At 41.4% G+C, this 13,380-nt stretch overlaps 1 protein-coding gene across 4 annotated transcripts in view; it reads left to right on the top strand.

Annotated features, from left to right (window-relative positions):
• Positions 1–843: 843 nt before the first annotated feature.
• The window catches only part of Entpd6 (ectonucleoside triphosphate diphosphohydrolase 6), a 28,047-nt gene continuing 15,510 nt past the window's right edge, over positions 844–13,380 (top strand). For 3 of the 4 annotated variants that reach the window (XM_076848886.1, XM_076848888.1, XM_076848889.1), the window contains exons 1-4: positions 844–998; positions 2,331–2,426; positions 10,658–10,982; positions 12,717–12,793. In XM_076848886.1, coding sequence (XP_076705001.1) covers positions 10,691–10,982; positions 12,717–12,793 — 369 coding nt within the window. In that variant the 5' untranslated portion in view covers positions 844–998; positions 2,331–2,426; positions 10,658–10,690. Of the gene's footprint in view, positions 999–1,207; positions 1,271–2,330; positions 2,427–10,657; positions 10,983–12,716; positions 12,794–13,380 lie in introns of those variants that run through there. The other variant, XM_076848887.1, reaches the window with a different exon arrangement.

Genomic DNA, 13,380 nt, shown 5'->3' with positions numbered 1-13,380 from the left:
AGTGACCGAATTGGGGTTTATCCCACCACAGGACGTGGTCCCTAAGTAAACTAAGGGCCAGCATTCCTGGACCAACTGGAGTCAGAAGCTGGCAACTTTGGTGGCTTCTAGAAATATATCAGAAAGCCAGGTGTGGTGGCACACACCTGTAATCCCAGCGCTCCGGAGGCTGAGGCAGAAAGATTATAAACTCAAAGTCAGCCTCAGCAACTTAGCGAGGTCCCAAGCAACCCAGGGAGATCCTGTCTGTAAATAAAATATTTTTTAAAAGGTCTGGGGACATTGTAATGTCATGTGTAGCTTAAAAAAAAAAAAAAAAAAAAAAAAAGGCCTGGGGATATGGCTCAGTGGTTAAGTGCCTCTGGGTTCCATCTTTGGTATCAAAAGCAGAAACAAAACAAAACGAAAGAAAGAAAAGAAAAACATCAGAAAATGGGGTCAAGAATGAGGAGACGATCACACTTCCTACTCAGTTGTGGATGCATTTTCTAGCACGTATTCCCTTTAAAAAGCAAATTTAAAGGTGGAGGGATTCAGGAGACAATCCACAAGCTGGTCAAGGTAGTGAGGCTGCAGTTAACTCCTCCACCAACAGGAAGAGGCAGGGAAAATTAAGTCTGGGGAACCGAAGTATCTCAACGGCTTCACGAGCAGCACCAAGCCAATGCGGATGCGGACAGCAAAGGGAACGCGCACCTTGACAGAACCTCTGCAACTCCGCAAAGAACGTAAGCCACGACGCCCCGCCCACGCCACACCGCGCCTGCGCCTGCTCAGCTGCACCGCGACGCCCCGCCCAGCCGGTGACGTACGTGCACGTGGGCGGGGCCCAGGCTTGCAAGATCCACGGGGTCGCAATCCGCGGTTAGAGGCCGAGGTGACGCTGTCTGGGGCCAGAGAGCTAGGAAGCACCCCGCGGACTGCCTGGGAAGGGGCCAGAGAGCTAGGAAGCACCCCGCGGACTGCCTCCGTGGTTGGGGTAGAAGGTGCTGTGCAGGGTAAGCTTCGGGCTTCGGGGGCTGCAGGTGGGCCTTCCCAAAGCGGTGGCACCTTGGAGGCGGGGGCCAGAGTGGAGGAGGGTCCGGGTTCCCAGGGCTCACGCACCTGGCAAACTCTTGGTTCAGAGCGACAGCGCCTGGAGGGCTGCCTGAGGGTCACTCGCAGCCCCAGGTTCCTCTCTCTCTCCCTTTCCGCACCGGTTCTATTTGTCCTCTCTGGATGTCTGGACTCCGCTGACCCGTGGGCCTTGTTCAGTGTTGTGGACAACAGGGTAGGTAATATAGCTGGGGTCTCTATCCCCAAGAGGCTATCCATTTCTGCCTCATTCATTCATTCAGCCAGCAGTTAGTGATCCACCACCAAGCTCAATGCCAGGGATAGGACAAACAGGCCCTTCTCCTTCTGGATCTCATAGTCCATTTGGGATGCAGAGGAAACAGGTAAGATTCTGTCGTTTCATCAGTACTGAAGATAGGAGGACAATTAACTTTGATGGAATGGTGACCAGGAAGAGCTGGTAGGTGGTCAGCGTGGTTCTGCCTGAGTTGACTTGTGGCCATGGGTGCTTCAGGTTGAGAGAGGGAATGATCCTGGGTTGGACAGAACTGTATACCTTCTGGTATATTCAGTGGAAGCATGAAACAGCCAGGAGAGAGTGAAAAGGGAAGGACAGATGAGAGGGGACAGAGAAAAGAGTGTGCAGCTGGAAGCCATTGAATGGTTTTAAGAGATGGGAGAAAACCTACATTGCTGGGAAGGTCTTGGTAGGCACAATCCCTCACCCTGGATGTGCCTCCAAAGCAGTTAGTCACAGGGAAATTCTTGGACAGTTTTAGGAATCTTTACAGGTGCCTGTATTCTGGGATTATGTATACTGAGGCACACATCCTACAATCACACAGGATACAGAGGAAATCCCAAATCCTAGCCACCAGTGTGGGAATTTCAAACTTCTGGGAAGGAGTCTCCCTGGGGAGAAGTGGATGGTGAATTTTGATTACAAAGGAAAAAGGCTTTCCCTCAGACCCAGTGTGCAGAGCCATGGAGGGGGAAGAATAGTGTTTTTATGGAAGAGGTTTCCCTGTTGATGTTGCCATTGTATTAAAAATGTAATCATTCATGTGCTGGGATAGAATAGTAGGGTGCTTGCCTAGCATGTGCAAAGGACCTGGGTTCAATCCCCAGCACTGAAAGAAAAAAAAAAATGGCAGTCACTTGCAAAATCTGACAAGCATAATGCAGCAAATTCAAAAACAGTTTTTTATTCCTCTAGTTCTACCCTGGAAAGCATCAATTGGCTAATATGGTGTGTGTGTATTTCTCCTTTCTAGAGCCTAATATTCAGAACCTGAGGCGGGCAGCTATTTGTGTAAGGAAGTCTGGAAGTACCTCCTCTCCCACTGTGTCCTGTGAAAAGGAAATAGCAGGTGATGTTGACAGAACTTATTCATGTATGGCTTGTTGTTGAGAAAAGATTTTTTATGACTACCAGGAGAATGAGTGGTTTGCTAGTGTGCTTTATTATGTCTCATTTTTAGCCTGTGCTTCAATCATTTTCAATTGTACCCTTTTCCAATACTTTAACAAAAACCTGACAAAAACTGGCCAACAGATTAGGCAACCACCAATCCAATCAGATGGAGCATGCATTTCCAGCTGCCAACCTGCTATCCCCAGCTAGTCAGGACAAGGTAGGCTTCTGTCTGTAACACTTGTTATGGTTTAGATATGCAATATCCCCCAAAAACTCCTTGTTAATGCAGGAACTTTCAGAGATGATTGGATTGTGAGAGCTATAATTTAATCAGTCCATCCTTGTATGAATAGGTGAAACTGTTGGCCGGTGGGGTATGGCTGGAGGAGGTGGGTCACTGGGGGTATGCCCTAAATGGACTCATCTTCCCTGCAGCTCCTTCTTCTTCTTATGGACCCCTGAACACAGGAGATGGCAAATAAGGAAATTTTTTAATGGGTAGATAATAGCCACCTTTGCCACAAATTTGGTAGACCACCTATTAATCTGATAGTGTGGAACATGGTTCTTAGACTGACTCAGGGCATGATAAAAACTTACTTCTATAGAGGCTGAGATAAAATGCTTTTATAGTTACAAGGTGTTAGTATTACTTTTGTATCCTCACTATTCATCTCTGGCAATTACTGACTGCTTCAGAACTTTGTAAATATTAAGTCAATATTTAATGGTTACATAGAAACCTGAAACTGGGTTACAATAACCTAACAAAGGGAGGCCTATGAGAGAAGCAATAGTAGGATAAGAGCTGGTTGCCTCAGCATGGGCATTCCCTACACCACATCTCTCTGATAATATCAGCTAACATCCCCTAATGCAGGTAATTTCCCAACCTTTGTTGAAAGTAGGAGGTAACTAAAACTGTAAAATGATGAATTTGATGGGCTGGGGTTGTAGCTCAGTGGTAGAGCACTTACCTAGCACACATGAGGCACTGGGTTCGATCCTTAGTACCACATAAAAAAATAAACAAATAAAATAAAGGTATTGTGTCCATCTACAGCTAATTTTTTTAAATTTTTTTTTTAAATGATGAATTTGATGCAGTGCGGCAGTGGGCAGATCCCATCCTCTGCAGTCCCCCACCACCACTGCCTTTCCTCCTCCAACCTCAGATCTCATGTATGTTACCAGCCTGAGTTAAGCCATTGGAGGATTTTTTTAATTGTAATAAAATTTACCATCTTAGCCATTTTTTTTTTAGAGAGTGAGAGAGGAGAGAGAGAGAGAATTTTAATATTTATTTTTTTTAGTTATCGGCGGATACAACATCTTTGTTTGTATGTGGTGCTGAGGATCGAACCCGGGCTGCATACATGCCAGGCGAGCGCGCTACCGCTTGAGCCACATCCCCAGCCCAATCTTAGCCATTTTTAAGTGTGGCTTGAAGTATGTACACATTGTTGTGTAAACATCACCACATCTTTAAAACTTCTTCATCTGACTCAATGTATATGGTTGTACAAACAACCTTGCATTCTTGGGATGAACCCAGGAATGATCATGGTGCACTATCTTTTTGGTATGTTTTTGTATTTGATTTGCCAGAATTTTATTGAGAATTTTTGCATCCATATTCATTAGAGATATTGGTCTGGAATTTTCTTGCTTTGATGTGTCTTTGCCTGGTTTTGGAATCAGGGTGACATTGGCCTTATAGAATGAGTTTGGAAATGCTCCCTCTTTTTCTATTTCCTGAAATAAATTGAAGAGTATTGGTATTAGTTCTTCTTTAAAGGTCTTGTAGAACTCGGCTGTGTATCCATCTGTTCCTGGGCTTTTCTTGGTTGGTAGGCTTCTGATGGCATCTTCTATTTTATCACTTGAAACTGATCTGTTTAAGTTTTGTTTCATCCTGATTTAATTTGAGTAAATCAGATGACTCTAGAAATTTGTCAATGACTTTGATATTTTCTATTTTATTGGAGTATAAGTTTTCAAAATTATTTCTAATTATCTTCTGTATTTCTGTAGTGTCTGTGGTGATATTTTATTTTTCATTATGTATGTTAGTAATATGAGTTTTTTCTCTGCTTAATTAGCATGGCTAAGGGTTTGTCAGTTTTATTTATTTTTTCAAAGAACCAACTTTTTTGGTTCTTTGTTTTGTCAATTTTTTCAATTGTTTCATTTGTTTCAGTTTCATTGATTTCAGCTCTGATTTTAATTATTTCCTGTCTTATACTACTTTTGGTATTGATTTGTTCTACTTTTTCTAGGATTGTGAGATGTAATGTTAAGTCATTTATTTGTTGACTTTGTCTTCTTTTAAAGAATGAACTCCATGCAATGAACTTTCCTCTTAGTACTGCCTTCATAGTGTCCCAGAGATTTCAGTACATTGTATCTGTGTTCTCATTCACCTCTCAGAATTTTTTAATCTCCTTCTTGATGTATTTTGCAACCCATTGTTCATTCAGTAGCATGTTACTTAGTCTCCAGGTGTTGGAGTGGCTTTTAGTTTTTATTTTATCATTGATTTCTAATTTCATTCTATTATGACCTAAAAGAATTCAGGATAGTATCTCTGCTTTTTTTATATTTGCTAAGAGTTGCTTTGTGGGGCTGAGGTTGTAGCTCAGTGGTAGAACTCTTGCCTCCCATGATGAGGCACTGGGTTCGATCCTCAGCACCACATAAAAATAAATAAATAAAACAAAGGTATTGGGTCAAACTAAACTAAAATATATATGAAAAGAGTTGCTTTGTGGCATAATATATGGTCTGTCTTAGAGAAGGATCTATGCTGAGAAGAAAGTATACTCATTCATTGAATGATGAAATATTCTATATATGTCAGTTAAGTCTAAGTTATTGATGTATTATTGAGTTCTATAGTTCCTTTGTTTAGCTTTTGTTTGGACAGTCTATCTGGTGGTGACAGAGTTGTGTTAAAGTCACCCAGAATTATAGTGTTGTGGTCAGTTTGACTCTTGAACTTGAGAAGAGTTTGATGAACGTAGATGCTCCATTGTTTGGGGCATATACATTTATTATTGTTATGTCTTGTTAATATATTCTTCTTTATCCCTTTTGATTAACTTTGACTTGAAGTCTACTTTATTTGAAAATGGAAACCCCTGCTTGCTTCCACAGTCCATGTGAGTGGTATTATTTTTCCCAACCTTTCACCTTCAGTCTGTGGAGGCTTTTCCTATGAGATGAGTCTCTTGGAGGTAGCATATTGTTGGGTCTTTTTTAAAAAATCCAATCTGCAAGTCTATGTTTTTTGATTGGTGAGTTTAGGTCATTAACATTTAGGGTTATTATTGAGACATGATTTGTATTCCCAGCCATTTTTGTTTATGTTTGGTGTTTAACTTGACTTGGTTTCTCCTTTGATTAGTTTTTCCTTTAGTGTATTACCTCCCTTTGCTGATTTTCAATTTCTCTTCATGGAATATTTTGCCGAGGATGTTGTGTAGTGCAGGCTTTCGAGTTATAAATTCTTTTAACTTTTGTTTATCATGGAAGGTTTTTATTTCATCATCAAATCTAAAGCTTAGTTTTGCTGGATATAAGATTCTTGGTTAGCATCCATTTCTTTCAGAGCTTGATATATGTTGTTCCAGGATCTTCTAGCTTTCAGGGTCTGGGTTGAAAAATCTGCACATATTCTAATTGGTTTTCCCCTATGTGTAATCTGAATCCTTTCTCTCGTGGCTTTTAATATTCTCTCCTTATTCTGTATGTTAGGCATTTTCATTATAATGTGCCTTGGTGTGGATCTGTTGTAATTTTGTATATCTGGCATCCTGTAAGCCTCTTGAATTTGTTTTTCCAATTCATTCTTCATGTTTGGAAAATTTTCTGATATTATTTTATTGAATAGATTGCTTATTCCTTTGGTTTGGAACTCTATGCCTTCCTCTAGCCCATTAACTTAAATTTGGTCTTTTTATGCTGTCCCATATTTCTTGAATGTTCTGCTCATGCTTTCCTTACCATTTTCACTGTGTGGTCAACATTTTTTTAAAGATTATATATTTTATCTTCATTGTCTGACTTCCTGTCTTCCAAGTGATCCAGTGGTGATGCTTTCAGTTGAACTTTTAATTTTGTTTATTGTTTCTTTCATTTCAAGGATTTCTGTGTTTTTTTTTAAGAACCTCTATCTCCCTACTAAATTAATCTTTTGCTTCCTGTATTTGTTTATGTAGCTCTTTGTCCAAATGATCTTTTGCTGCCTGTATTTACTCTCTTATATTATCTTTTAATTCACAGAACATTTTAACTATGTACATCCTGAACTCCTTCTCTGTCATATCTTCTGCTGTACTGGCCGTGGATTCTAATAATGTGGTACCTTGATCTGTTTGGGGCACTTTCTTCCCTTGTCTTTTCATATTGCTTGTGTGTCTTCTAGCACTGTTTTTACCCTATAGACTTATAGTGCCCATGTAGGGTTCCAAGACCTCTCCTTTGAAGAGAAGCACAATATTAACAGATCCCAGTATAAAGAATATACACCCTAAAAACAAATGTTTGCTATTAAGACGTTTACAGTTTGGTCACAATGTACAGAAATGGTGAATTCAATTATTATTTATAATATACTTAGTAGGTTTATAAAAGGATTTACAGTTTCCGATGGTGGACAAAGAACTGGGGGTGAGGAGTAGGATGATATGCTGAGGAGGAGGAAGGTGAGGATATAGAGTTATTATATCTTAGGAAATGTGAAAGCAAAATCTAAAGAGGAAGATTAGTAGCAGGAGAAGAGAGAGGAAGTAATTTTGGGTAGACAAGTAAGTGGGAAGACAGTAGAGTACATTAAACAAACACACAAAATAAGAAAAATAAAAAAAGGTTAAAATAGTAGAAATTGGTGGGGGAAAACAAGCAAACAAAATAGAATATACCACACAATGGTAATATACTATTCAGATATCCCAGTCCTCTAAATCCTAACACATGCAAAGTACTTGGTTTCACACAGGTTGGGTATTTAACATGTGAGGGTGGGAGAATAGAGAGGGAGAAGGAAAACAAAATCTTGAAGGAAGAAACAGGGATTGTTTCGGATGGAGATCAATATCTTTCCTGCTTCCATTCTCATCCAATAGGTAGAGTCATCTGTTGTTAGTTGGTGTCTCTGCCCTCAGGATGGTGAAGGTAACCAGAGTGTCACTGTGCCAGGCTAGCAGCTGCTGAGGAGAGGGGAGCGTTAGAAACTGAGTAGCTGGCCAGCCGGAGTTCCAAAGTAGGAGTTGCCCCCATTGAAAATGGTGATGCATGTGACCCAAGATGGAGGCACCTGCTTTCAATGGTGGGGTGTTGGGTCAGGTGGAGGGAGCCAGGCGATGGTATTGAACTTTGATTTCAGAGACATCTCTGTGGCTTGCAGTGTGTGGCTGCTGGCTGACTTCAGAGCCTGTGTGAAGTTCTCGGGTGCAGGCAGGCTACTGTGCTTAGGGGACTGTCTCCACTGCTGGGGGAGTCCCAAGATGGCAGTGGCTGGGGGAGCTCCACATTGTTAGATGGGTATCCACACAGGAGTGGCAGCCAGAGTCCCTGCACGTGGGAAGCTGCCAGGTGTCCTGCGTGGGAGTGGCATCCGCAATTTCTGCTCATGTGGATGGTCAAATGTTTTGCATTGGTGATAATGCTACTGGTCCTGCTTCAGTACCTGGTAGTTCTGCATGGGTGAGTAGTTGGGAGACCTACTCTGATGCTGAAGCCTGGAGCCCTGGATGCACAGTGACAGTGATTCCTACGCAGGAGCAGGAATATCACTTGCAGAAAAGCAGTATTCTCACTACTTGAGTCCCAGGTCATGGAACAACACAGAATGCTGCCTGCCTCTGGCCAGCCATATTGGATCTCACCTGTTTTTTGTTGTTGTTGTTGTTGTTGTTTTTCTAATAGATCTGGTTAGGACTTTTAAGACTATGTTCAATAGAAGTGGTAGAAGCAGGCATCCTTTCTTATTCCTGTTCTTACCATAAATGTCAAGTCTTTCAACATTGATCCTGTTGTGATTTTCTCGTATATGACATTTATTATGCTGAGATAGTTTATTTCTAATATGTTGATTGTTTTTATTCTGAAAATGTGTTAGATTTTATTATGTACTTTTCCTACATCAACAGAGACAATCCTGTTAGTTTTTTCCTTCGTTGTGATTTTTTTTCCTCTTCCTTGTGTTAATGAAGCATATATTACATTGAATGGTTTTCATATGTTACTTTCTAAGAATAAATCCCATTTGGTCATGGTCCATAAGTCTTTTACTATGTTGTTGAGTAAAGTTTTCTAGTGTTTGTTAGGGATTTTTCATCGATATACATAAGAGATATTGGTCTGTACCTGTAGTGTCTTTATCTGGCTTAAATATCAGTATAATACTGGCCTTATGGAACAAGTAAAGAGGTATTTTTGGAGAAGAATTTATGTTAATTCTTTTTTAAATATTTAGTACATTCAGCAGTGAAGCTATCTAGTCCAATACTTTTCATTGTTGGGAGATTTTTGATTCAGTGTCCTTACTGCTTCTAGGTCTATTCAGATACTCTGTGTCTTCATAATTCATCTTGGTGGGTTGTATGTTCCTAGGAGTTTGTCCATTTCATCTAGATATCCAATTTGAGGACATATCATTGTTCATAATAACCTCTTATAATCATTTTTAATCTGTAAAATTAATAGTAATGTCCTCTTCTATGTCTGATTTTAGTCAGGTCTTCTGTCTGTATTCCCTAGTCAATCTAGCTGGTAGGTTTGGGGAAGGAGGCTTGTTTCTCAGCACCTGCCTGGAGAGCCTTTCTGCAACCCAGAAGGGTGATTTGTCCTGCCTCCTGCCCCATCTTAGGCCTCTTCCCTCAGCCAGGGGCATAGAAGTAGTGCTTGTCAGCCCTGAGCTCTAGGGTCCTGAGGGCATATGGGTGTGCCACAAGTTGAAACCCAGGAAGGAGGGACCATGGAAGGCCTGCTATATGCTCTCTCCTTAAGAACCCTTTCATTCCATTTCTTTCCCACCTAGCAGCCTCAGGGTTGGCATGCAGCTCACATAGGACTGGCCCCTCTATAGTGTCTCCCTCCCCAGGCAATGTGGCCACACAGTCCTCACAGTTCTTAGTTCCCAGGGGATGTTTCCTTCTCTTGCCCCTCTGCAAATTTTGCATTCAGTAGCCTGTCCTGAGCACATTGAATCCCCAACTTCAAGATGCAGCTTTCCTGTGAGCAGCCTAACCTTACAGATGAGGAGACCAGCTCCTCTGGAGAGAACGGTTTGACATGGTCACATGCTACTGCAGTTTAAGCCCAGACCAGGTCCTGTTCCAGCCCTCATTTCGCTACCCTCTGCTCCCCTAGTAGTGCCACTGCACTCCCCACAACAGACAAGAAAGTACAGGACTGGCAGAGTGATGGATGTTCCCCAAGGACAGGGGAAGCCCTGAGAATCAGTTCCCTCACTTCTTATCCATGGAAGACTCGGGTTTCCACATACTGCCTTGCACCAGGAGCTGATAATAAAACATGAGCAAATGCTTTCATTTGGGGGTGTATTGAACCAAATATACAGTGACAAATTAATTTATTTTGCTATCTGGGTAGAATTTTCATAGGCTTTGAAAGCATGCAAACATTACTTCCTCCTTGGCAGGAATGTACTATGCGAATGAAAGGAGGCCTCTGTTGTGAAACTTCCAGAAAAACGAGTCACATTTTTCCCACTTGTTTTAGACTCTCCAGTTGCCTGAGGGACAGTTTTTTAAACCTTTGGAAGAGTAAATTGCTTTAGTGGAAGTATAAGTAATGATTCAAAGAATGAATGAGATACTCATTTCTCTTACTTGAATGACCTAGGGACATTGCTTACACATAGCTTTTTATTTTAAGTAGCAATATATCCCAGACACTTAGGCCACAGCTATGATCTGTGCCCACTTCAGCACCTACAAAGCATACAGCCGTGGACAGGTTACCCAGTGTTTATAGCCCTCTGTTCTGGACCACACCTTCCAGAACCATTTCAAGGATCAAATGAAGCTTCTGACTCCAGGGAGTAAATACAGGCCAGTTTCTGGTTGTACATTTTGTCTCTGAACTGCGGAACTTCTGACACACATTGAAACTTTGAAATCTGACATAGTTTTTCTGCCTCTCCTCTTTTCCTACCAGCAATTGCAAGTACAGTCCTTGGCAGACTAAGAAATGAGAAAAATACCAAATCATGGGACCCTGCGGATGACGAAGGTGGCATACCCCCTGGGACTGTGCTTGGGCCTATTCATCTACGTCGTCTACATCAAGTGGCACCGGGCCTCTGCCACCCAGGCCTTTTTCACTATCGCTGGGGCAGCCTCAGGGGCCCGGTGGGGACAGCAGGCCCGCAGCTCACTAGGATCAGCTATACGTGGTCATGAGGTCTTCTACGGGATCATGTTTGATGCCGGAAGCACTGGCACCCGCGTGCATGTCTTCCAATTTGCTCAGCCTCCTGGAGGTATCCCGGCCTGACTGTGAGCCTCTCTGCACCCAGACGTGGGGTCTACCTTCTCCCCTATCATGGCAGGGCTCTTGGAATCTCCTCAACTAGAAGACAGTATAGGCTGGAAGCCTGCCTTGAACTCACCTGATAGCTTATGAAAATATAGATACTGAAAATGTAGCTCAGAGTAGATTACCTGCCTAGCATGTATGAGGTCCTAAGTCTGATTCTAGCAGCACTCCCAAATAATACAATTATTAAGAGATGTTGACTCAGGATGTGCCATCTAAATTCCCCAGGATTCCAAAGTTATTGTAATAGTATCAAGTAATGATCACTACTGTAGAACAGTTGAGACCCTAGAGGGCATTTAGTGGCCTGTCCCCTCCCCATACAGACTGGTTGGGTAGCTGTGACCATGACCTGGGCCAGAGGTCATATCACAAGAGTTTAAAGCAGGAAGTAACTCTATATTCAGGTTTATAAGAACCAGGAATACAGGCAAGTTAGATAAATAGTAAAAACCCGGAACCCAGGCTGCCAGAAGCTGCCACAGTACACCCAGACAGCCAGGTGATGACAGATGGTATGGCCCTCAGCGGTGAGAAGGAACCTGGAACCTGAGCCCCTACCAGCTTTGCCTCCTAGAGTAGGGTTAAGGCTCTGTCTGGAGGGCAGGTGGTTTCTGTAAGGGGACCCTGGTTGCTGCCCAGTTCTTCACTGTTTATCTCCCATGCCTGTTACCCTAAGGTTTGCCCTCTTTGGTGCATCTCTGACCTAGAGCTAGTAAGCATGTCAAGCCCTTTGCCAGACAGGTGCCAGGTCACACATATAGGTGTCCCTCCTCTAGTCCACAAAAAAGTGACCCTTTTGAGTAGACACCATTCTGGCATTTATCTGCTCTCTGTTGATACCAATAACCTCTCTCTAAAACTATTGTGGAATAGTTGATCTAATTTCATTATTATTTATTTTTATGTTTGGGCTAAAACTTTGCTTTTTAAAAAAATAAATTAATTAACATTTATTGAAGATAGTTTACATATAAAAATCCATATCTATTTAAAGTGTTAGTTTTAGTATGGTTAATTCTTGCTGATTCAACAGGGTAAATGATATTGCTTTATTTTGTAATTTATTCCTATAAATAAATAACATTTGACTAGCATGTGTGAGGCCTTGGGTTGAGGCCACAGGATGCATCTGAACACTTTCCTTCGAGTTCAGCCTCCTAATAAGGTAAAACACTCAATTTCTTTAACAGACTCCTAAATCTTTAGGACTGTGATACATCCATTCCAGCATCAAGGAAGGGATTTTCATATTTATAGGTTGAAATCATTTGTTCTGTTGAATAAGCAAGAATAAACTGTTAAAATTTAACACTTTAAATGGATGTAGTATTCTGTGAGTGTTTTGTATTCAGTAAAGATTGTTGGGTTTATTTGTTTTGGTTTTTTACAGTACTGGGGATCAAACCCAGGGCCTCATGCATGCAAGCAATAGTCCTCTGAGCTACATCGTCACCTCCCAAAGTTGAACAAAGTTCTGACCCAAATATTAGGTAGCATATTCATGTTCTGCTAAACTGAAGAGGCAAAATTTAGACAAAAAAGGATAGAGCCTCTACTACTCTGGCATTGGTCTATGTGGTCAGACCAAAAGTTCAGTTAGTCACAGTTATATATATATTCGTATGTCTGTGCCTGTACTCATTGTTGTGCCTTTTTAAAAACACTTTCCCCTTAGAAACCCCCACCTTGACCCATGAAACCTTCAAAGCACTGAAGCCTGGTCTTTCCGCTTATGCTGACGACGTTGAAAAGGTAATAATCCTCTTTTGTCTATTTGTTCATCAAGTGTCTTCTAGTAGTTAAAGCCAACTCCTTTCCTTTGGATTAGGTAGACTATCTTCTTAGAGAAAGGTATCTTTGCTGGTGCTGGCAGGGGCTTTTGGTGCCTTTGAGAATGGTCAGGTGGAGATAAGTGTGCAGTCTCTTATTTTTTCATACTGTCTTGTGAGTTTTGCACATTTTTTTTCTTTTAATTTCTTTTAGTGTTTCCTACCTTCCATCAAAAAAACTACAACAAAAAAAAATTAAAAATATATTACAAAATATATATATATTACAGGAACTGGGGGTATAGTTCAATGGTAGAGCATTTTGCCTAACATGAACAAGGCCCTATGTTCAATCCCCAGTGCCACACACACATACACAAAAAGGTCTATTATGCAAAATCCAAAAACAAAGTAAATGTAAAAGAATAAATAAACAAAAGAAGTTTCATTAAACTGCTACATAATGATTTCTGTAAGTTTGTAGTGTTTATACTTCTAAAGCTCTTAACACAACTGCACTATTACAGGATGTCTGGTTTAAGGCACTTGCAAAACAGGGTGCTTGTAGAA

This window comes from Callospermophilus lateralis, chromosome 3 (assembly GCF_048772815.1).
Source record: "Callospermophilus lateralis isolate mCalLat2 chromosome 3, mCalLat2.hap1, whole genome shotgun sequence".
Taxonomy (NCBI): domain Eukaryota; kingdom Metazoa; phylum Chordata; class Mammalia; order Rodentia; family Sciuridae; genus Callospermophilus; species Callospermophilus lateralis.
Note: the sequence above shows the minus strand (reverse complement) of the source record. Positions and strands in the feature narration are given on the sequence as shown.